General features: G+C 45.9%; 1 protein-coding gene across 1 annotated transcript in view; it reads left to right on the forward strand.

Moving 5' to 3' along the window:
- The window catches only part of SCD5 (stearoyl-CoA desaturase 5), a 170,095-nt gene extending 150,834 nt beyond the window's left edge, over nt 1-19,261 (forward strand). Inside the window, exons 4-5 of the mRNA XM_065914514.1 lie at nt 14,128-14,360; nt 17,751-19,261. Of these exons, the coding sequence (XP_065770586.1) occupies nt 14,128-14,360; nt 17,751-17,941 (424 nt within the window). The 3' untranslated portion in view covers nt 17,942-19,261. The remainder of the gene's footprint in view (nt 1-14,127; nt 14,361-17,750) is intronic.
- The last annotated feature ends 5,309 nt before the right edge of the window (nt 19,262-24,570 follow it).

A 24,570-nucleotide genomic window follows, 5' to 3' on the forward strand; every position in this document is an offset into this window, starting at 1 on the left:
ACAGTGTTGTGATGGTTCCAGGTGGGCAGCAAAGGGACTCAGCCTTACATGTACATGTATCCATTCTCCCCGCAAACTCCTCTCCCATCCAGGCTGCCACATACGCAGAGTTCCCCGTGCTATACACTAGGTCCTTGTTGACTTTCCATTTTAAATATAGCAGTGTGTACATGTCCATCCCGAACTCTTTAACTATCCCTTTCCCCTATCCTTCCCCCCGCCCAGCCCCCTGCAGCAACCTTAAGTTCATTCTCTAAGTCTGTGTATCTGTTTCTGTTTTGCAAGTAAGTTCATTTGTATTTCTTTTTAGATTCTGCATAGAATGTATTTGTCATTTGCTATTTCTCCTCCTCTCTTACTTCACTCAGCATGACAATCTCTATAGATTCATCCATGTTGCTGCAAATGACTTTCTTTCATTCTTTTTAACCCTGCTTCCTTCCCTTGTGAATGCCTCAACAAGCCCCTTGCATGGAAGCCATGATGCAGTTGTATCCTGTTCCTGTTGGAAGCCAGCAACAGAATTCTGTCAGTGGCTGGGCACGGGGTGGAACAAAAGCTTAGGTGATGCCACTCTGATCCTGCTGAGAGGTACCTATCTAGTATTTCTAGCCGACTCACATGTTTTGGCCACTCATTTTATCAGTGAAAATGTATTTTCCTTATCCTAATTACAAACTCTTTAGGGCTGGTTGGAGATAACAGTAGTTGAACTCTATAACAGACCTCTGGTTTATGAACTATGAGAGTTTGTCAAATGCTAACTAATGAAGTGTGGGTTCCTGATGAGGGTACTTTAGATGTTAATGGACATCCCCTAGGGTGAAGAATAAAGTGCGCGCAGGTGCGCACGCACACACACACGCACACACACACGCACACGCACACACACACACCCCTGTCTCACACTGTTTATGCTGAAGTATCTTCAAGTAAATCACAGGCAGTATAACAATATCATTAAGTTCAAATACACATAGCATAGTGAAAACCAAATATGGTAGAGTCTCATTTATCTGAAATTCAGCTATGCCATCATTTCATTTAACTGGAATAAAGGCAAGAACCTGTGAATAAACAGAATCATCACGATAGATGCTCAGTACCAGATTCACCATATTTCACGGAATCCTCTAACCTCCCAAATACACGTTCCCCCCTCTGCCTCCATAGAAAGAGATCTTTGAATAAATGTCACACTCCTAGTAATTCTGCATTTTCAGTCTCAGCCCCGGTTACCCTCTTTGGCCTCACTCAACCTGTGTGTTCTCCATCTGCGTGCAAATTCAAGTTCAGCTCTCTAGGGTTTTCGGACCCTTCACAGATTAAGAGGAGCAAGCTAGGAGGAGACAGGGAAGCTGCCGCAGGTGGGAAAACTGACCAACGGAAGTGGCAGCTTTTCAGTACCTGCAAATAGAGGCAGAATCAGCGAAATTTAATAAGTAAATATAAGAACTCAGTTCTTGTAATGACTGAGTGATATAATAAGTCAGTTACTTGAGGCCAAGAGCTCTTCATACCTTAACAGACCCTGTGGACGAAACAGAGTCTAAGGCTCATGCTCATTGTATCAGACACCTGTTAGGCAACATTACAGACGTCTGGACCTCCTCTATCCTGAGGCTGAGGCCCCTCATTCTCGGCAGTTCTCTGCGCTCCAGCTGGTTTCTGGCAGGTTCATCCTGACAGCGCTATCCTTATGCCCGAGCCTCCTGCACTGGGGCGTCTCTATTGGTGCTGGAGCCTGTGACACCTTTCAGCACCCATGTTTACAATCCAGAAGTTTCTGTGTGGTGGTAGTGGGGATGTGGGCCATGTAGGAGGACTGGTAGATGCACTCTTCCTCTCAGAGAGATTGTTCCAAGTCTCCGTCACCCATTTGGCCTCTTGGAAGATGGAACCACCAGGTTGAGGGATGAAGCAGTGGCCAGCTCAGGTCAGCCCCCTGACTTTCTCTGCTGCCCACATTCTGAGCCCTCTTTATAGAATAATTCATAGAAGCTTTGGCTTAAGACTTGCCTTTTGAGAAACCCAGGCAAAAATACTCATCACCATCATGGAGGGTCAAGTTATTTCAAAAAATTGATGGTAAAGAATCTGCCTGCAGTCAGGTGGACCTGGGTTCGATCCCTGGGTTGGGACGATCCCCTGGAGAAGGGAACAGCTACCCACTCCAGTATTCTTGCCTAGAGAATTCCACGGACAGAGGAGCCTGGCAGGCTACAGTCCATGGGGTCACAAAGAGTAGGACACGACTGAGCAACTTTCACTGATTCAGTTCAGTTCAGTCGCTCAGTCGTGTCCGACTCTTTGCAACCCTATGAACTGCAGCACGGCCAGGCCTCCCTGTCCATCACCATCTCCCGGAGTTTACCCAAACCCATGTCCATTGAGTCGGTGATACCATCCAGCCATCTCATCCTCTGTCGTCCCCTTCTCTGGCTGCCCTCAATCTTTCCCAGCATCAGGGTCTTTTCAAATGAGTCAGCTCTGATTTCACTGTTTAAGAAGGACCAAAAAATGGGCACTGATTTCCACGTACTACTTATTTGGCACATAGAAATTCCCATTAAAATTTTTTATTGTTTATTTTATTTATTTTTGGTTGCACTGGATCTTGGTGGCTTTGCTCAGGCTTTCTATAGTTGTGGCACATGGGGGTTGCTCTTCATTGCAATATGCCGGCTTCTCATTGCGGTGGCTTCTCTTGTTTCAAAGCATGGGCTCTAGGGCTCAGGCCCAGCAGTCATGGTGCACAGGCTTAGGTGCTCCATGAGCTTAGGTGCTCCATGAGCTTAGGTGCTCCATGAGCTTAGGTGCTCCACGGGTTTGGCCCCTCCACAGCATGTGGAATCTTCCCAGACCAGGGATCAAACCCATGTCCCCTGCATTGGCAGGTGGACTTTTAATCCACTGTGCCACCAGGGAAGTCCAGAAATACCCATCTTTAATGAAGTATAATTGACATAACATTATATTATTTTCAGGTGAACAACCACATGCTTCAGTATTTGTAAATACTACAGAATAATCACCACAGTAAGTCCAGTTAGCATGCCTCACCATACATAGTTACAAATCTTTATCTCATGACGAGAACTTTCAAGATCCATTCCCCTAGGTACTTTCGAGCATATAACACAGGTATGTAACACAGTTTTATTAACTATAGTCACCATGCACATTATAGCCCGAGGACTTATTAATTATAATGGGAAATGCGTGCCTTTCGGCCCCTTTCATGTAGAAATTTCCATTTTGATTCAGATTCCATCTGATGGAATTCCATCTTATCCTTTGCCACAAACAATTTAGAAGAAAGTAGGGGTAATTAAACATTTATACCTTCAGCTAGCAAGAAAACTCAGCTGTCTAAAGTAGTTGTCTTCTTGAGTCATGACAGCACAGTTGTAACTGAGGGCTATTGGAAAATGCAATCAGCAGACTTGGGAGGAGATTTACCAGGATAGGCTTTCTTTCTTTTTTATATTTACTTACTTTTGGCTGCATTGGATCTTAGTTGTGGCTAGCGGGCTTGGTTACCCCGCAGCTGGTGGGATCTTAGTTCTTCAACCGGGAATTGACAGTTCGTCCCCTGCAGTGGAAGGTGGTTTCTTAACCCCTGGACCACCAGGGAAGTCCCAGGATAGGCTTTCTGAAGGAAATCAGACTTCAGCTGAGTTCTGAAGACCTGGGGACCTTTGGAAGGATGGTGCAGCTTGAATTTAGGAATGGAACCCATGGGCTAGAAAGTATGCGTTGTGCACAAGGGTGATACTTCTTCCATTCGAAATGGAAAAAATCGTGTTTTGTCAGCCTGTTCATTTTTGCACGCAACAAGGAAAATAGGCAGCCCACCTAAATCAATTCATCTGTAGCAGTTGATTGGTTCAGTTCAGTCACTCAGTCGTGTCTGACTCTTTTTGACCCCATGAATCTCAGCACGTCAGGTCTCCCTGTCCATCACCAACTCCCAGAGTTTACTCAAACTCATGTCCATCGAGTTGGTGATGCCATCCAGCCATCTCATCCTCTGTCGTCCCCTTCTCCCCCTGCCCCCAATCCCTCCCAGCATCAGGATCTTTTCCAATGAGTCAACTCTTTGCATGAGGTGACCAAAGTACTGGAGTTTCAGCTTCAGCATCAGTCCTTCCAATGAACACCCAGGACTGATCTCCTTTAGGATGGACTGGTTGGATCTCCTTGCTGTCCAAGGAACTCTCAAGAGTCTTCTCCAACACCACAGTTCAAAAGCATCAATTTTTCGGCACTCTGCTTTCTTCAGTTGATATTGATCATGCAAATAGCCAGAATTACTCCAGTGGCTTCTTTCTTATGCAGAAATCAGCTGCTGGTGAGTAACTTATCATTGATAAGTTTGGGAATCAACCTTGCTCCCTTGGGTGGGGCAAGAGGATTGTACTCTTTTCACTTGGCTATTGTCGTTTCAGCACATGATCTACATGTGAGCACACACACACACACACACACACACAGAGTGCTATCTACTGTCACTAATTCCATAAAAAATTTTACTGTTAAATAGAGAAGGGAGGACAATCTCATATTTTAAAGGACCACTCTTAAAAAAATTTTAAATACATCAAAAGACCATTCTTTAAAATGAATTAAATTTTTCTTACTTAAATCTTAGGCCAGATCCTAAAGGAAACAGAGAAAATAAGACTTAAATAACAACAGCATGATCAAAGCAGAAAGTAGTAACCTACCATATTGGACTTTCATTCCTTTGGTAATTGAATATCTCTTTGAGAATTTTATGAAAGCTGTGGACCTTGAACCCCAGAAAAATGGAAATACAAAAAAAAACTTTGCATATAATTTCATGGGTCCCAGGTTAGAGAAAATGGTTATGTTTTCCCCTGCAATGTTCAGTTTATCTCAGATAGCAAGAGTCGAGGTGGAATACAGTTTTAAGGATGCAGTTTTAAGAGAGAAAGTAGACATGAAGTGACTTTGTTTTAAAGTTATTTTGTAAATAATTGTAAATGTGAATCTTAGTCATCGTATTCTGTTACCATCGGGAGTTAATCTGTCATTCTTATAATTTATTGAGAACGATTGGTAACTAATTAGAAAGGGAGGGAGGAGAGAGAGGGGAGAGAAGGACAGAGACGAAAAATCCTCAAGAGAGACACAGATTGACAGTGTCTAATCAACTTAAATTTCTAGAGGAGACTGGAGGAACCCTAAATATCAAACAATTGAGGGTGAACTGACTTAATTTTTTTGGCCACAAACAGGTGGATTCCTGTCACACAAGTCAACAATTCAGCTACTTATTGGGCACCTGCTGTGTTAACCAGCATTTTGTGTTCAAGGAACCACGAATGATGTGAATTAGATCAAGACAAAGCCTAACCTCAAAGAATTTGTCCTGCGCTCATTATGATGGAATCAAAGCTTGGAAAAGGGAAAAAGTCCTTTTAACCTTCCTTCCATGGTCTTAGCAATCAATATGTCTGGGCATTTTCCTTCAAGTCCTTCATTGTTAATGAGGTAGGGATAATGCTCTTTTGTGTTAAAATTCTGCAGTGATGGTGTTTATCTTTTGAAACACTGCTTAGTGAGCTCATGCAAGCTGTTTGTACAAACACAAATTAAAATCAAGTAGATGGATGCAGCTAGCCTCCACATTCAGACCTCAAAAGCAAATAAAGCTGAAGTTGGAGAGAAAATAAAAGTATGTCTTTTTTCCCACACATTGCAAGTTTCCGACAGAGATGCTTTCATGGAGAGGCTCGTTGCTATCTCTGATTCCTCCATGGGAGGAATTATACAGAATATGGGAATTATGCTCCTAGGTAGTCTAGTTAAAGGTTTTCTTCTAAGGGAATGCTTATTGTGAAGTAGCACAGGAAAAGTGATGTCAAGACTAACTGAAGGTCAAAAACAAATCTGGAGTGATTAAAACTTTCTGAGAATACTTCACATGCAGCCATCATGAAACACTCTCACTTAAAGACACTGAAGCATCCGAGAAGCAGGCTCCAGGGTACAGTGGTGAAGCCTATTTTCAACTTAATTCAGAGAGTCTGGAAGATTTTCTGAAGTCCATCAGTGGACTTCTGTCTTCAGATCTGCCTCCAAACAAATCACATATTCCACCTCCTGGTGGTCGATAACAGAGGAGACAAAGGAAGAAGGAGGGAATGGTCCATTCATTTAACCAGCTGCCAGGGCAGATAATCTGTCCTCAGAATAAATGTTTATTGTAAGCACCCAGATGATTTTGCCTGGTCCCCTACAAGATGCGAAAATTGCAGGGAAGATGAATTTCTGACTTGGCCGTAAGTGGAATCACAGAAGCAAACATGTTTAATCAAGATGCCAGTGACGGCTCATCCCTCATCATTACGATACATTTGAGGGCTGTAATTTCTCTCTCACCCGTTATATTTGCTTCTTTTCACATTTCCTGAGCTGGCTCTGTTTGGAAGTCAGCAGGTCACTTCCCCTTCTTTCACGCTCTAATAGATTTCACTCTCAAGATCTCACACCCCAGCAGCAGTGGACTGCTGTGCAAGGGTTAGTCAAGCAACAAGAAATGCTCGCAGACAGAGAACAGCAATTTCTTTTTCATCTGAAGAAAAATGAGAGTTGTAAGATGCTTATCACACCCAGATTTGAATACACACACACACACACACACATATATATATGAAATCCCTGATTCTTCTCCGTAGAAAAAACTTTTGGTCTCAAGGCCTTTTAATGTTTCAGTTCTTATTGTGATCCAGTTTATTGGAATAAGGATATTCTTCAAAGCATTGAAAGGTTAGGGCCTGTGTCAATATCTGTGTCCTTTAATCAAAGCCTACTTGGACGTGGGTGTTGTGGCGTGATGGCATTTGATGTGTGAAAATAGACTGCACATGCATGCTTGGTCAGTTCAGTTGTGTCTGGCTCTGCAACTCCATGGACTGTAGCCCACCAGGCTCCTCTGTCCATGGGATTCTCCAGGCAAGAGTACTGGAGTGGGTTGCCACGCCCTCCTCCAGGGGATCTGCCCCACCCAGGGATCCAAACTGCACCTCTTAGTCTCCTGCATTGGCATGTGGGGTTGTTGTTGTTGTTGTTTTCACCACTAACGTCACCTGGAAAACCCAGTGGACTGCATATTTTGAGCTAAATGCTGTAAACCATCTTCCCATGTTGATATTAGTGTCATGAGCAACTGTGAGATGGGAACTGAAAGGTTTCCAACATCTACTTTGGGTCTCCTCTTATAAACTGCCAGCTTAAAGCTGTAGGACACTCCTCCCGAGTTACTGTAAGGCAAGCTTGAGTGCTTTGACTTGTGATTTTGGCTTAAACGTGTGGGTCTCTGGTTTCAGATCTGTAAAGGAGAGCTACTTTTCTTTGGGTCATTCTTAGATTCATACCGCCCCTTCTCTCTTTCTTTACTCCTTCCTTTTTCTTTCTCTCTTGATGATTTTAGGAGGCTTCTCCTATCTCCTTTCTTTTCCTATCAGATAACTCCCATCTGAGTGTTCACAGAAAGGCAGAGAGGAAGTCACTCACATTCCAAGAAAAGACCAAACCTGTTAGACTGGCTGTTAATCTTAAATGTTGCCAGAAACGCAGCATATTTGGCAGCTCAGAGAATGACCTAGAAGCTCATGCCCAGAAATCACTCATTAAACTGGAGGTAGGATGTAAGATATAGTTCCAACCGAGGCAGGAAAAAAGGAGAGACAACCTCAATGGAGGTAGGTTACCTTTATTCAGGCAAGGATGGGCAACAGTCGGCCTAACGACCAGGCTGAGCGAGTGAGGGATCAGGGAGGCTTCATATTTAAAGGGAGGTTTGTGGAAGTGATAAGGGAAGTGTTAGTCAGGCGGGACATTTTGGGTGATCTTTAGTTGAGACGGCATTTGTAGTTGAACAGGGGGTGGGGATTTTGGGCAGGGGGTGATAAGTCCCCTGGGCAGGGGACGATAATTCCCGGTCAGATGTAGTGGGTGGGAGGTTTCTGGGCAGAGGGTGATAAGTCCCAGGTAGATGCGACCGGCCCGGAGCATCAGGGCAGGACTTAAAGTTCAGTTTTGTTTTCCCCAAAGTTAGATGATTCAGCAAGGGCCTTTGAGACTGTTGTTTTCTTTTCCAGGCCCAAGGACTCTTCCATAGGAAGCCTCACAGTGAAACCTGTTAGTGGAAGCTGGGGGTTGGGTCTCAGGGAACACAATCGTCTTTCATCGAGTTGTTGACTTCATATACACAATCTTGTGTTGGCACCAGTCTAAGAGATGAACATCTAATGAGGAACCTGAAAGCAGGCTGAACATTGATTGTGCAGTTTGTGGGTTTTTTGGAAAACTTTGGCATCTTATCTGTAATACTTTGAACAGCCCTGCTGAAGTCACATGAGTGTTTTTATTTTTCTGAGCTGAGAACTCATCATTGACTAACCGTTCATGTAGACATATTTAGGAGTGCCTGCTCTGCTCAGGGCTCTGTGCTAGACTCTGGAGAGTCTGACTTTATGCCTCACTCCACAGGCCCGGTGGTCTATCCTTGTGGCAAGACAGGTTACCCCGAAGTTGCCTGTGAGATGGATATTACATTGTAAAAGTTTCCTGGAGAGGGTCGTTGGGGCCAACACCTGTGGAAGAAGGGACAGAGACAGGATTGAGGAAGGGAAGAGGCTGGGCCTTGACTGGTCTCAGTGGAGGCTTCAGCCAGCCCTACAGGTGGTTTATTCTTCAGAGTCACGGTGAGTCGGGGCGGTGGTACTCCGCCTGCTAATGGACTTCTGCCATTTAGGTCAGTCACTGGGTGGGGTTGTTGAGAGAAGGCATGACTGAGGGCAAGATGACTCCATCGGGCAGAGACAACATTGTCATCGCCTGGGAGATGAAGCCCTCTGGTCCTAAGAGGAATCTGGATGGCTCACCGTAGTGTCTGCTAGATTATCCTAGAAGGTTTTCGGCTACTCCAGAGAAGCACTTGGCTTGCCTGGCTTGTCCCAGAGTAATACCTCGGGGATAAAGCCACTCTAGTGTTGGTTAATTTGGTGGCTCAGCAGCATAGTCAGGAGCCTTTCTTTCGGTTCTGTCGACCCAAGAGGTCTCCTTCTTTTTCTGAACCTTTTTCCTGTGACTGTTGCAAGGGCTGTGACTGGAGCAGGTCCAGGAGACTCTGTGAGAAAAAGAAATGCCATCTTTCCCTCTGAGCCCTTTCTGCCATCAAGGAAAATGTTGCTTCATCACTCTCTTTTTTTCAATTGAGGTAAAATATACACAACATAATATTTATTATTTTAACCACTCGTAAGTGTATAATTCTGTAGCCTTAAGTATATTCACAGTGTTGTATGTGGGCTTCCCAGGGGGCGATAGTGGTAAAGAATCCACCTGCCGATGCAGAAGACCCAGGCTCGATCCCTGGGTCTGGAAGATCCCCTGGAGAAGGGCATGGCAACCCGGTCCAGTGGAATCCCCATGCCTATCGAATCCGCATGGACAGAGGAGCCTGGTGGGCTACCGTCCATGGAGTCACAAAGAGTCGGACACGACTGAAGTGACTTAGCATACCTAAGTGTTGTATACCTATCCTCACTTCTATACTCAAATCTTTTTCATCACTCTCAAAAAAAAAAAAAAACACCCTATACGTATGAAGCAATAGGTATTGCTTTTTCTTTCCTCTTCCTTCCCAGTTCCTAGTGACCTCTATTCTACTTTCTCTCTCTATGAATCTGCCTTTTCTAGGTTCCTTGTATAAGTGGAATTGTAACCATATTTGTCTTTCTGTGCCTGGTTTCTTTCATGTTTTCAAGTTTCATCCATGTGACTTGTATCAAAAGTTTGTTCCTTTTTATGTCTGAGTAGTATTCCATAGTATGGATGGACAGCATTTTGTTTATCCATTCATCTACTAATGGACACTTGGATTGTTTCCACCTTCTGGCTATTGTTAATAATGTTTCTGTGAACACTGGTGCTCAAATGCCTGGTCAAGTCCCTGCTTTCCAACTCTGAATAGATCCGTAGATGTGGAATTGCTGGGTCATATGTGAATTTGATATTTAACCTTTTGAGAAACGTTTAATTTTTGCAGCAGCAGCCTCGCCACTTTCCATTCCCATCAGTGATGCATAAGAGTTCCAGTTTCTCTACATCATCATTAACACTTGTTATTTCCCTTTCAAAAGTTATAGCTATCCTTTCTCTCTGAGAAGTACAGTAACCTGGGGCATCTTGCCTGGTCCAAGGGGGCTATAGAAATCCCCCGAGAGGGAAGAACGGTTAGACTGAAGCCGAAGCCAGTGGGGGGCAGTCAAACCAGAGACGGTGGATTCCATAGGGTGGGGGCAAATCAAGAGAGTCATGGCAAGGGCCAGGCTTCTCCCCAGGGAACCACAGCCCCTCCTCACCACGGCACAGCACCCTCATTGACAGAGTGTGTCCATCCTGAGTCCATGGCGAGGAGTAAATGAGAGAAAGCCTATGACACACTTAGTCCAGCATCCAGCACAGAGTCAGCTGCCAATACGTGATTTCTGTCTCCTTTCCAGGAGCAAAATGAGGGTCCCAGACTGTGGCTCAGAACAGGTCTAGGGGGACTTCCCTGGCGATCCAGTGGTTTAAGAACCCGACTTGCAATGCAGGGAACATGGGTTTGATCCCTAGTTGGGGGACGAAGATCCCACATGCCATGGGGCAACTAAGCCCTGACACCACAAAAGGAAGGAAGGAAGCAGCTGCATTTTAAAAAAGAACAGGACTTGGAGAGGCTCCTTTCAGAGGTACTGGATTGTAACACAGAGTGGAGGGATGGAAGGAGCCTCCAGAGTTGCAGGATGTCCTGCGGACAACATTCAGCTGCTTCCTATCCTCCCCAGAGGCGTCCAAGTCGAGCAGCCACCGCAGACCATCATCTCTGGGCTTCCCGTCAGAGCCCCTGCCTACTCACACACTCCCACAAGCTCCTAGGACCCTTGGCCATGGCCTGCGTGCTTCTTGCAGATCCCCTCTTCGGCGGATGCTCCCACCCCAGCTGCTGTCCTTTCGGGGGAGTTGCCCTTGTGCGCAGATTCACCCAGCCCAGGAGGCACCCTGAGGCCAGGGGCTGGATGATGCAGCGGTACCTTTCCATCTGGGAAAGGAGCTGTAAGAGAGTCACCCGGCTCCACGGGATCTGCCAAGGCTCACTGTGCATGAGCTTCTCCCCGGGCCCATCCTGCCTTCCTCGCTTCAAGCATCTCCCCAAAAGCCTTCTGCATTGGACTCTGGGAGCCCAGACTCAGACCAGCAATCTCTTCTTCACTGTGTGTTGTCTTTGCCCTTCCAACTACAGCCACTCATCTGACCTCCCAGGGACCCTCCTTCCACTAAAATGCAGTCATATCTTATGCTTAAATGGGTGCTTATAGGTTACTGTGCAAGCGTGATAAGTCTCTTCAGTCACATCCAACTCTGCAACCCTATGGGCTGCAGCCCGCCAAGCTCCTCTGTCCATGGGATTCTCCAGGCAAGAATACTGGAGTGGGCTGCCATGCCCTCCTCCAGGGGCTCTTCTTGACCTAGGGATCGAACCCCTCTCTCTTATGTCTACCTGGGCATTGGCAGGTGGGTTCTTTACCACTAGCACCACCTGGGAAGCCTGATGGATTAATATGTTGCCCAATAAAAACAGTGATAATTATGTGGGAACTGACCCTTATGTGTAGCTGCTGCTGCTGCTAAGTTGCTTCAGTAGTGTCCGACTCTGTGCGACCCCAGAGACGACAGCCCACCAGGCTCTGCCATCCCTGGGATTCTCCAGGCAAGAACACTCGAGTGGACTGCCATTTCCTTCTCCAATGCATGAGAGTGAAAAGTGAGAGTGAAGTCACTCAGTCATGTCCGACGACTCTTCGAGACCCCATGGACTGCAGCCCACCAGACTCCTCTGCCCATGGGATTTTCCAGGCAAGAGTACTGGAGTGGGTTGCCATTGCCTTCTCCATATGTGCAGCTAGCAATCTGCAAAACCTCCTTTTGTTTGCAAAGCAGAATAACCTGATAGTCTCTGAAGTGGTTCTGCCTGGATTTGAATCTTGGTCCTACTACTTATTAGCCTTGTGACCTTGACCCAACTATATAAACTTTAACATGTTCAGTTTTCCCATCTGTAAAATGAAGATACTGGTCTGCTCCTCCTAAATTTTTGTTAGAATTAAATGAGCCTGTACATGGGTGGATCTCAGAATAGCCACGACACATAGTAAGCACATAGTACCCATTAGGTATTAGTGTTTTTCAAATTGGAGGATAATTGCTTTACAGTGTTGGGTTGATCTCTGCGGTACAGCAAAGTGAATCAGCTGTGTGTGCACATATATCCCCTCCCTCTTGAACCTCCCTCCCATCTCACTCCCATCGCATCCCCCTAGGTCATCACAGAGCCCCCGAGCTGAGCTCCCCATGCTGGCGTTAGTATTTGCTCCTCACAAGAACCCCACGTGGTATTGTAATTCCTGCCTGTGTTGGACACCTCTGGCGCCCACCTCATACTCCCAAACCCGCCTTTTCACTCCAGCTGTCCCTGCAGCTGCCTGCGGCACAAGTGTAACTCACCGACAACGTGCCCAGCCACACTGGCTCCTTCCTGCCCTGGCCTCTCTGCCACCCCCACCTGAGATGCCCGTGACTACACTCAGCCATTCTGACCCAAGCAAACCTGGAAGTGTGAGAGAGCTGACATTCCACGTGGACCCCTTGGCCAAGGAGGAGCTGGAACCGACGGGAAAATAGTCCCCTTTTCATTCCTGGAGAGAAGAGTTCTGAGCTCTCGTGTGTCCCATGGAGGTCCCGCAGCGGTGGGCACCCACAGCTTGACTCTTCCCTCCTTTCACTTCCCTCTTCCCAGCTACCCACTCCTGTTACTCCAGGTCACTTCCCCAAATAAACTACCCACATACAAGCCCTTGCCTCATGCTCTGTTTGGGGAACCATCTCACTGTGTACACAAGAGTGAAAGAACAAAGAGAGGCTTGTTTTCCGTGAAGAATCAGACCTGGACTCAAGTCAGGTTTCTTCCACCTCCCACATCTCATTTCCTCAAGCTGTGCCCCGTCCCGGTTCATACATTCGCCTTTTAACGGAGGCCTCCCACGAGCTGGATCAGCAGAAGGAAAACCGAGGAGAAAGCAGTTATGAACAGGCAGCTTTGTTTTGTTTTGTTGTTTTGGAATGGGGCAGGCGTTGGTTTATTTTTTAGCCACACTGCACAGCATGTGGGATCTTAGTTCCCTGACCAAGGATCAAACCTGTGGCTCCTGCAGTGGAAGCATGGAGTCTTCCACTGGGCCTGCAGGGAAGTTCTGGAACAGGCAGCTTTGGACATTTTCATTTCACAGCCCCTTGATGTCCCTGCTAAGAGCCTGTCCCACACAGCCAAAGGTTTCACATGACCGGAGCAGGGACTCTTGTCAAATTTGTCTTGGTACACTAGCCCTTGGGGCCTGGTATACAGGAGGCGCTCAGGAAACACTTGCTGGGTACACAAGTCCAGCAATCAAACTATTAATGATTTATTTTTAATCTTTGCTTTATACGTGGCCCTGCTTGTTCCTATACTTATTTATTTTTTTGCTGGTTTGGAATGTAATTGAGGATGGACAGAAAACATTTAAGGAAGGGTTGTTTACCTTTTTTCCAAGCTACATTAAAACAGATTCACATGCCTGCAAGGTATTCAAAGAATATTGGATATTTCTTGAAATTATGGTTAAAAAAATAAAAAAAAGACTGTTGGGTTGACCGACTGATGAAAGAAATAGAAGCCATCACACTGCATCTTGAAGGACACATGTAGCTCTGAGATGCATGGGTTTTACCTGTATCGATCATTTAACACTTGAAATTCTGAAGTTTGCCGCAGGTCCTACCACTTCATATAACTTCTGCCCGCCCTAAGTCTCAATCAAGTTGGTGTTATCTGCACAGCCTTGGTAGGTGGATGGGTTTGTGACCCCCGTACAGAGACACACAAGAGGGTCCAAGAGCTGCCGGAGCCGCCTGGCATCATTCCATCAAGCTGGCTCCCCTGCAGCTTGCTCACCACCGCCCCACCATCACCAGGTGCCCCGTGACAGCGTGGCCTCCTCCTCTCTCCAGGTACTACAAGGTCACCGTGGTGCTCATGTGCTTCGTGGTCCCCACGCTGGTGCCCTGGTACATCTGGGGAGAGAGCCTGTGGAACTCCTACTTCCTGGCTTCCATCCTCCGCTACACCATCTCACTCAACGTCACCTGGCTGGTCAACAGCGTCGCCCACATGTACGGAAACCGGCCCTATGACAGGCACATCAGTCCTCGGCAGAACCCGCTCGTCACCCTGGGCGCCATCGGTGAGTGTCGGGCGGGAGCCCCTGGGGATGGTGGGTGATCGGACCTTCTTGGCTTCTCGGGGGTTTTGCGGGACATGTCAAGGGAGGCAAGGGAGTGGAGAGGACTGGAATGGACTTGGGCTTGGTGTTAGAATCCTGGCTCTTGGACAAGCCTCTTACTGTCTAGTTTATAGCTCTCTTATTTGCGAAATGGAAACAGGAATACGTGCTTCATAAAGGTGTTATGGGTTCGATCCCTGGGTTGGGAAGATCCCATGGAGATGGAAATGATAACCCACTCCAGTATTCTTGCCTGGGGAATTCCATGGATGGAGGAGCCTGGCGGGCTACAGTCCATGGGGTCGCAAAGAGGTGCACCCAACTGAGCGACTCACACTTCACTTTCAAGGGTGTTACAATAATTAAATTAAGATACTATATATCATCTGCTTAGCATGGTGCCTGGCACATAGTAGGTAATCAGTAATTAGCAGCTGTTTATTTTAACGCTGGCCACTTCCCTAAAGGAGGAGTAGCAGTTGATGTCGCTCTCAAACTGCCGGACCGCTCTTAGCCTCAGCTGTCCAACATTTGGCTGACCATTTAAAAAAGGCCCTCAAACAGAGGGATGGAGAGAAATGGGACCTTGACAATCTCGTGGGACTGCAGAATGGTTAAGAGTCAGTCTGACAGGCTTAGTTGAGGCTTGGTTCCTCTGCTCAATCTCAGGGCAAGTTATCTGGCTCCTCCCCACCTTGTGTTCTTATCTAAAGTGGGGACAAGAGTAGCGTTGACCTTCGCCCGGGGTTGCCAGAGGGTTAGATGAGTTAATACCTAGTGTTTGCAGCAGTGCTTAGCAGGAAACAAGCCTTCAGGGATGTTGTTTTCCTTACTAGCCTAATGGTCTTAGGCAAATTACTTGTCCCTTCTATGCACTTCCATCCTCATTTTAAAATAGGGTAGTAGCTAGCTCAGTGATAATGAGGATTATAATCATTAATACCCTTTGAAGAATTCAACCCTGTGGCTGGCACACAGTAAGTGATTAATAAATGTTACTGGGACTTCCCTGGTGGCTCAACTGGTAAAGAATCCACCTGCAATGCAGGAGACCACTCCTGCAATGCTGGAGTTCGATTCCTGGATCGGGAAGATCCCCTGGAGAAGGGGTAGGCTACGCACTCCAGTATCCTTTGGCTTCCCTGCTGGCTTAGTTTGTAAAGAATCCACCACAATGTGGGAGACCTGGGTTCGGTCCCTGGGTTGGGAAGATCCTCTGGAAGAGGGCATGGCAATCCACTCCAGTATTCTTGCCTGGGAAATCCCATGGACAGAGGAACCTGGCAGGCTATGGTCCTGGGGTCACAAAGAATCAGAGACAATGTATATATATATATATATATACACGGTAGTTTAGTTGCTAAGTTGTCTCCAACTCTTAGCTCCTCTGTCTGTGGAATTTCCCAGGGAGGGATATTGGAATATATATATGCAATTATATATACATATATATATTTAATATTGCTTATAATAAGTCTCTTTCTACCTAAATATTGGGTATATTCTGTAAGATCATATGGAAACCTGACTGAACTTTTTGGCCAACCCAATATATATCCATATAGAAACAGTAGGATCTCTATATCTATATAAAGGTAGATGTATTCTGTTTCTGTATGTGTGTATGTGTGTGTTTACGGGAACAGGGCAGGGGAAGAAGGAGAGATTTATGTTGAGGAACTGGCCGGTGAGATTATGGAGGCTGAGTCCCACCGTCTGCCATCTGCAAGCGGGAGACCCTGGAAAGCCAGTGGTATAATGAAATCTGAGTAGAAAAGGCCTGAGAACTGGCTTCCCTGGTGGCTCAGACGGTAAAGTGTTCGCCTGCAATGTGAGAGACCCAGGTTCAATCCCTGGGTCGGGAAGATCCCCTGGAGAAGGAAATGGCAACCCACTCCAGTACTCTTGCCTGGAAAATTCCATGGACTGAGGAGTCTGGTAGGCTACAGTCCATGGGGTCACAAAGAGTTGGACACGACTGAGCGACTTCACTTTCACTTTTCACAAAGGCCTGAGAACTAGGGGAGCAGATGATGCAGATCCCAGTCTGAAGGCAGGAGAAGATGAAATAGACATTCAGTCAGTGTGTCCGGAAAACGGGGAGCAGTTTCTCCTTCCTCCCGGCCCTTAAGGGACTGGCGGATGCCCTCTCACATGGAGGAGGACCATCTGCTTTACTGACTCCACTGCTTCAAATGTTAATCTCACCCAGAAACACCTTCACAGACACCCAGACATAAAGGTTAATCTGCGCACTCCTTGGCTGGTCAGGTTAACATGTAAAATTAACCATCACAGAGAAAGAAAGTAGGACTGGAAGGATGGGGGGATGGATGAGGCTCAACATCCATCCATCCTTGGGGAGCGGGGTTTTTTTTTAGGTAGTGAAAATGTTATAAAGTTTGTTGTGGGGATGCCTGCACAACTCTGCGAATATACTGAAAGCCATTAACTTGGATACTTTAAATGGGTGAATTGTATGGTGAATTACATCTCAATAAAGCTGTTTGAAAAAAATGAAAAAAGATGTGAGACTCCTTCTGAAAACACCCTGGGGGAGGGGCAGTAAGGGAGGAAAAGTTACTCACTGTGAAAGGAAGAGTAATATATAGGCAGATTTTGGATATTTAAAGATCCAACTCCTTAATTCACTTACTTATAGGGTCGATTATCATTTATCTCTTCAGAGCTCTCCCAAGAAGTCTTCCTTTAATCCCTTTAGTCGACAGAGGCTATTTTTCTTTTATGAACATACATCAAAATGATGATCTGTTATCAGCCATTTGGCATTTAGCTTCCAAAGTACAGCTCTAAAGTCATGGGAGCATGTCACCAGTTCACAGGGAAAATTCATCTTGAGACTTTATGCTGATAACTTTATTATTATTTTTCTGTTCCTATCATTTGTCTAGCCAATTCAGTGAACGCTCCCGAAGGGCAGACAGCAAGTACAGTAAGTCCCCTACATACAAACACGTTCTGTTCTGAGAGCAAGTTCGGAAGTCCAGTTTGTTCAGAAGTCCAACAAAGTTAGCCTAGGTAGCCAGCTAACACAATTGGCTATATAGTACTGAACTGTAATAGGTTTATAATACTTTTCACATAGATAATACATATATAAAAAGCAAACAAAAAATAAAGCATCTCTAATCTTACAGTCCAGTACCTTGAAATGTATGCACAGTACAACAGATGGCATATAACACATCTTTGCAGGTTTGTACATAGGGGACCTTCTGTAGGTTTTCTGTACCCCATGGAACCTAACACAGTGTCTTACAATCTCATGGCATTTAAAAACTCTGCAGAGAGGTGATGATAGTGTTATTTCAAGCCTACTTTGTCTTCCAGGTGAAGGTTTCCATAACTACCATCACACCTTTCCCTTTGACTACTCTGCGAGTGAATTTGGCTTAAATTTCAACCCAACCACCTGGTTCATTGACTTCATGTGTTGGCTGGGACTAGCCACTGACCGCAAACGGGCAACCAAGCAGATGATCGAGGCCCGGAAAGCCCGGACTGGAGACGGTAGCGCCTGACTCTGGACCCTCCATCCGCGCCCGCTGTCAACGACGCCTCGATTCATGGCCTTTGTTACCACACTTCTCTTGTTCATTGGATCGTGGGAGGGGGCGCAAGCTGGGGAGAGAACAGAATCCACACAGTTTGGGGATTTTTTTCGTTGGTCTCAAAATAATGTCAAGATACAAACTATCAACGAAAAGAACTTTTTAAAAGTCAGTGTAACTACGCTTTAACACTAGAACGCGGACATGTGATTTAATCGCTATAGCTACAACATGTCATTCAAACATACATCGTCATGTGCTTGTCCTTGTACGTGATGTTAACCCTGACAGGATGAAGGAATTTCATATTCTTTCAGTGTGATTCAGGAGAGCCTTTGTTTCCTCTTTCTGTTTTAAACCCAACCTTATTTTTAAACAGACTATCTGAAGGAGCAGAGAGGCAGGGTAGAAGGCGAAAGAGAGGGTCTAAGTAGTAAGGAAAGAATGTTTCTGCTTTGTAATTATTGTGTGTGTTTGTTGTTGTTTTAAAGTAAGAAAATTGAAAATGTTAAAAAATGAGAATACAGGAAATGGCTCTCTTACTTAGTTGCCCTGTTTCCAGCTTGTTAATGTTCCACTTTCTTTGCTTCAAGGGGTCTGTTCACTGCTCAGCTCGTTTTGTGTTCTGAGCTGTCTGTCCAGCTGAGCCTATAAATCAGTGCCTGTTTTAAGTGTTTGATTTTGTTCTCTTTGCTATTGTCATTTTAAGGTGTAGAACTCAGAAGTGCCAGACATCAAATGAAGCTCAAATGAAGCTCTCATTTAAATGTTTAGACACCTAATTTATATTCTAATTGATCCTAGCCACTGATGCATGTACTTTACCTACTCCTGCTAAATAAGCATATTAATTTTCCATACCAGGTCATCAGATCTGAATAACCAACAGTTATCTAGAACTCAGTGTCTACAAATGTTTCACCTGCATGCGGCCTTCATTGATTTTGCAGCAAGACATTAAGTGATCATTATGTAGCCTCTGGATTAAAAAAAAAAAATTTGTGTGTTAAGTTGCCTTGTAAAGAGCATGTCAAATTAATGGGACAGCGTGCCCTTTGTGTTAGATGTTAGAGCAAAAGAGAGCCTTATAGTTTGGTATCAGAGCACTTCGAAGATAGTGCTGCAAAGATAGGGAAGATGTAGGATTTAAATTTAAATTTTTGAAAAGAAGTGACACCGGTAGGGAATTGTCATAATAAAGTTCTTCATCCAGCAGGTGTTTAACGGTGTTATTTTTGCCATTAATAATGTGTAAACTATGAGTGATTCACAATAAATGATTATGAATTCGTTGGTGTTCCTGACCTGATACTTAAACCCTGTTTGAATGTCCCTCAAGGGTGTCTTATGCTTTGTGATGACCACATAATGCACATTTGATTTGGGCTCTGGGCTAGCAACAGCCCCTAAGATGGGACCTCTCCTATCCCATCAGTCTTACGCATAACCAGAGGGAAAATCAGCAGGTTTTATCTGGACTGTAGAGCTTAGAGCAGCAGTCCCCAACCTTTAGCACCAGGGACTGGTTTTGTGAAAGACAATTTTTTCACAGACTTGGGGTGTGTGTGTTGTGGGGGTGGTTTCGGAATGATTCAAGTGCATTACATTTATTATGCACTTTATTGCATCAGCTCTACCTCGGTCATCAGACATTAGATCCCAGAGGTTGGGGACCCCTGCTGCCCCAGTGGTGTCATTTCTCACTCACCAACACCTTCGCTTGTACTGCTTCGAGCTGACACATGGGAACCCAGCTCCTACATGTCATGAAAACATGATGAAGCATCCCTTCCTCCCCACAGCCCTGCCAGGCCCCCCAGGGGTGACCCGAGGTGGGCAGATGGACTCAACGCTCACTCCAGCCCTGCCTCTCAGCTCTGCCCCGCACCATGCTCCTCACTCTCTGCCCATCTTTTGCCCCAAAGCAGTGCCCTGGCCATCAGCTGTCAACGTCCTAGCCTGCCTGCAGTTGAGTGGGAGGCCAGCCCTTGGTGGGGGCCAGATCGGACTTCATTCGTAAGGATTCTTACAAGGCATTGTTCAGCTGCTTCGTACCCCAACCATATGTTGCTAAGACCTTGTATGCGATGTTGGTAGAGTGTAGATATAGTCCAAGACAAATCTATATCCACCTGAACTAAAGTGACCCTAATTGGCCATATTTCTGTGAACTTTTGACCCCTCAAAGTACTAAACTTATTTGCTTGTCCATTAATAGAAAAGATTACACTCGGAATCTTTGTAATCTTCTCATGAAAGGAGGCTGTTTCACAGCTAATCCAAGTAAATCCAGAACCTCTGAATTTACAATCTTCTGAACTTGAGTGCCACATTTTTTTTTCATCTATTTTGGTTGTGCTACATGGAATGTGGGATCTTAGCTCCCCAACCAGGGATCGAATCTGTGCCCCTGGATTGGAAGCAAGAAGTCTTAACTGCTGGACCCCTGGGGAAGTCCTGGGTGCCACATCTTTACCCAGGAATGAGATAAGGACTGCAATCGTTTTTTGTTTTTTTTATCAACCCCAAATTACACATTTTATTATTATTTTTTATTAGAGGATAATTGCCTTACAACATTGTATTAGTTTCTGATGTACTATGAAGCGAATCAGTTATATGTATATATATAGCCCCTCCCTCTTAGATCTCCCTCCCACCTACCCCCATTCCACCCTTCTGATCATCATAGAGCCCCAAGCTGAATTCCCCATGCCATACAGAAGCTTCCCACTAGCTATCCACTTTACACATGGTAGTGTATATATGTCAGTTCTCCCCTCCCAATTCATCCCACCCTCCCCTTCTCCCCACCACTCAAGGACTGTTGATGGAGTGGTTGAAGGTTAGAGCACGCCAGAGTCTTCATACTCACCTTCCCTGCAAGTCTCCACAGCATCTAAGGAGGCAGTTTTCTCATCTGTAAAGAGAAGGGATGAAATCAGACTCTGTCTCAGGTCCCACCCAGCCCTAACATTCACTGGCAGCAGCAGAGACAGGAATATGCCTGCGTTCAGATTGCAAGCACCTCTCAAGCCTTTCTAGAACCTAGGAGGTCAAAACTGAGGGAAAATAATCGAGTCTGAGTGGGAAACCACAGACTGAGGCCGAAAGGAAAGAATGTTATTGGTAAAAATAAAAAAGTGTGTGTGTCTCATTTATTCCCAACATATAGTGAAGCAGTAAAAATAAGTATAACCCATGAAAAATAATAAAAGAAAGTACTGCCAAAGACTCCAGCTTAGTAGAGTAGTAGAAATAGCACTGGACTCAGAGACCAGGAAGTGGGATTCCCTAGTGGCTTAGATGGTAAAAAATCTGCCTGTAATGCAGGAGGCCGAGGTTTGATACCTGGGTTGGGAAGATCCCCTGGAGAAGGAAATGACAACCCGCTCCAGTATTCTTGCTGGAGAATTCCATGGAAAGAGGAGCCCAGCAGACTACAATTCATGGAGTTGCAAAGAGTCAGACATGACCGAGCAACTAAGACTTTCACTTCAGAGACCTGAGCTTGAATTCACTTTTTTTCCCCCAACTGAGATGAAACTGACATATAACATATTAGTTTCAGGTGTAGAACACTGTGATTTGATATTTGTATGTACTGCAGAATGACCACCATAGTAAGTCTAGTTAACAACCATTACCACACATAGTTAAATAATGCATTTCTTGTGATGAGAATTTTAAAGATCTTCCCTCTTACAAGCTTTCAAATAATACAATCAATCAGTCAGTTCGGTTGCTCAGTCGTGTCTGACTCTTTGTGACGCCCATGGACTGCAGCATGCCAGGCCTCCGTGTCCATCACCTACTCCCGGAGTTTACTCAAACTCATGTCCTTTGAGTCGGTGATTCCATCCAACCATCTCATCCTCTGTCCTCTCCTTCTCCTCAGGCTTTCAATCTTTCCCAGCATCAGGGTCTTTTCAAATGAGTCAGCTCCTCCCATCAGGTGGCCAAAGTATTGGAGTTTCAGTTTCAGCATCAGTCCTTCCAATGAATATTCAGGACTGATTTCCTTTAGGATGGACTGGTTGGATACAGTGTTATTAACTCTGTCAAGAAAAGTGGGGCCTGACTGAAGTGACTTAGCACACACCCACCTGAGGGTGCCATTACTAATCCCCAGAGCTGCTCTGACCCTAAGTCCCCACCTGCAGAAAAAGAGTGATACTATGTATCAGAGAAACCCCAGAGGCCTGGAGCATAGGGCCTGGTACTTCCTAGACCACCAAGGAAACAGTCACCCCGGGTGAGTGCTTGTCCTGAGAAGGAAACTGAGATACAGTCAAATAACCACAGACCAGAAGTGAGGAGGACCAGCTTCCAGTTCTTGTTCTGCTCCTAACTAGCTGGATGGTAAAAGGCAGTAGAATATGCCCAAAGGAGCCAGTTTGACATAAGATTATTTTGAGTTAGAGATACTTTAAAAACAACAAATACAAGAAGGCGCCCTGACTTCCTTTTTCCTTCTTAAAAGCAGAAGACAAAACTCCGGTGTGAAAGATGCACTCTCTGTACCAAGAACAAAGAAACGTTCTTATCTCCGCAGACAGGGAGAAGGTGCCAAGAGAAATCAGTACAAACAAACCTTGTTCAAACAGCCCTTATCTTCCTTGAGTAGCCCCGTATACTTTAGTTACCTTTCCACAATTACTACTCTCTGTTCAACCTAGTGCTGTGCCGAGTCGCTCTGTTGTGTCCGACTCTTTGGACCATAGCCCACCAGGCTCCTCTGTCCATGGGGATTCTCCAGGCAAGATTACTAGAGTGGGTTGCCATGCCCTCCTCCAGGGTATCTTCACAACCCAGGGATCGAATCCAGGTCTCCCGCATTGCAGACGGATTCTTTACCGTCTGAGCAACCAGGGTAACTAGTTCAACCTAGTGTATGAGCACTTAAACCCAACCATTTTGGGGGTCTTTTTTAGAAATTTATTTATTGAAGTATAGTTGATTTACAATGTTGTGCCAATCTCCATTGTACAGTATATTGACAGCAACATACATATACATTCTTTTTAAAATATCCTTTCCATCATGTCTATCCCAGGTGATTGGATATAGCTCCCTGTGCTATACTATAGGACCTCGTTTTTTATCCACTTAGAATGGGGGGGGGGGTATTCATTTTCTCTGTGAAGGCTCCAAGTCCATGTAACAATAAAATCTGTATGCTTTTCTCCTGCGAATTCATGTCCATCGATCCATGTTCACGGAGATGCCATCCAAATATCTCATCCTCTGTCGCCCCATCTCCTCTTGCCCTCAATCTTTCCCAGGATCAGGGTCTTTTTCCAATGAGTCGGTGCTTTGCATCAGGTGGCTAAAGTATTGGAGCTTCAGCTTCTGCATCAGTCCTTCCAATGAATATTCAGGGTCGATTTCCTTTAGGATTGATTGGTTTGACCTCCTTGCTGTCCAAGGGACTCTCAAGAGTCTTCTCCAGCACCACAATCCATCTTATATCAACTTAACTCTGCCCCGACAGTAAGAGGGTAAGAGAAAAGTTTTGCCTTCCCTGCCATTCTAATCTCTCAGCACTTCTGTGTCCACTCCCCTCCCTCTCCAAACCGACTGGATTGGGTTTCTGGGTTATCCTTGGTTTATCCCATCCATCTCTGTAAGTCTGTCCTCTCTGCAGACAGAAGGCCCCACAGGCTGGCTCTGTCCAGCCCCAAGCGGTTCCCTCTGTACCTCTGCCTTCCTTCCTGAGCCTTCACACTCCCATCAGAGGACAGACCTGGCTTGCAATGTCCTTTATGCTTCTGTAGCTCATTTTTCTCCTCATCAAGAGCTCGGATAGATTTGTGCAGGGGAGAGGTTGAAGCTAATGGAAAAGAATGAGCTTGGGGATTACCTGGGAGGTTCATTTATCCATTTCAATCCTGTCCTCAATTACACAGGAGACTGAAAGCCAGTTGTGTTCTCCGTGGCGGCTCATGTGAAAAACAGGGAAGAAAAGAAAGAAACCTTATAATCCTTTTTTAAATTTCCCCATTTTGGGGTCAGGGTATGAGCCCCGCAGACCCGTCTTTACCCTTCCTCGATGTCGGGGGTTGAGGGGGGAACTCCTCTTGTTCTCCCTGGGGTGCTGTGGCGTCCACCTCCCCATCCCCCACCCTCCACCACCCCAGGAATGCTCCTGGTCCTAAGTTTGCCCCATCACAGGAGGAAGGCATGTGCTCGCCCAGGAATGCTCGTGATGCACAAAGCCCGTGAGCAGCTCCGGGACAGCAGCCTTTTTCTTCTCTTCCTCCGTCACCCGCCCCCGCCACAAAACCTCTGACTCCCCGAGAGGAGGATCAGCCAGCTGCCTCCTGCCTCCACTTCCTCGCAGGATTCAAAACGAAAAGAGTGGCTGAGAGCACCGGAGCCGGCTGGCCTGTGCTGGCTTTGGCCCCAGAAAGTGCCCTTCCTCACAGGGCCAGTCGGGCCAGGAAGGACCCTTCCTGAACCACAGTTACTGGCGGAAAGAGACTCTGCCTGCGACCATCTGTCCAGATCCCTACAACTTGGGGTTCACGACCTCGGCGTCCCCTCTCCACCCCCCTTTCCTCCCTTCCCGTCACTGAGAGAAATCTCCCAAGTCGCTT

This window comes from Muntiacus reevesi, chromosome 22 (genome assembly GCF_963930625.1).
Source record: "Muntiacus reevesi chromosome 22, mMunRee1.1, whole genome shotgun sequence".
In the NCBI taxonomy this organism is placed as follows: Eukaryota; Metazoa; Chordata; class Mammalia; order Artiodactyla; family Cervidae; genus Muntiacus; species Muntiacus reevesi.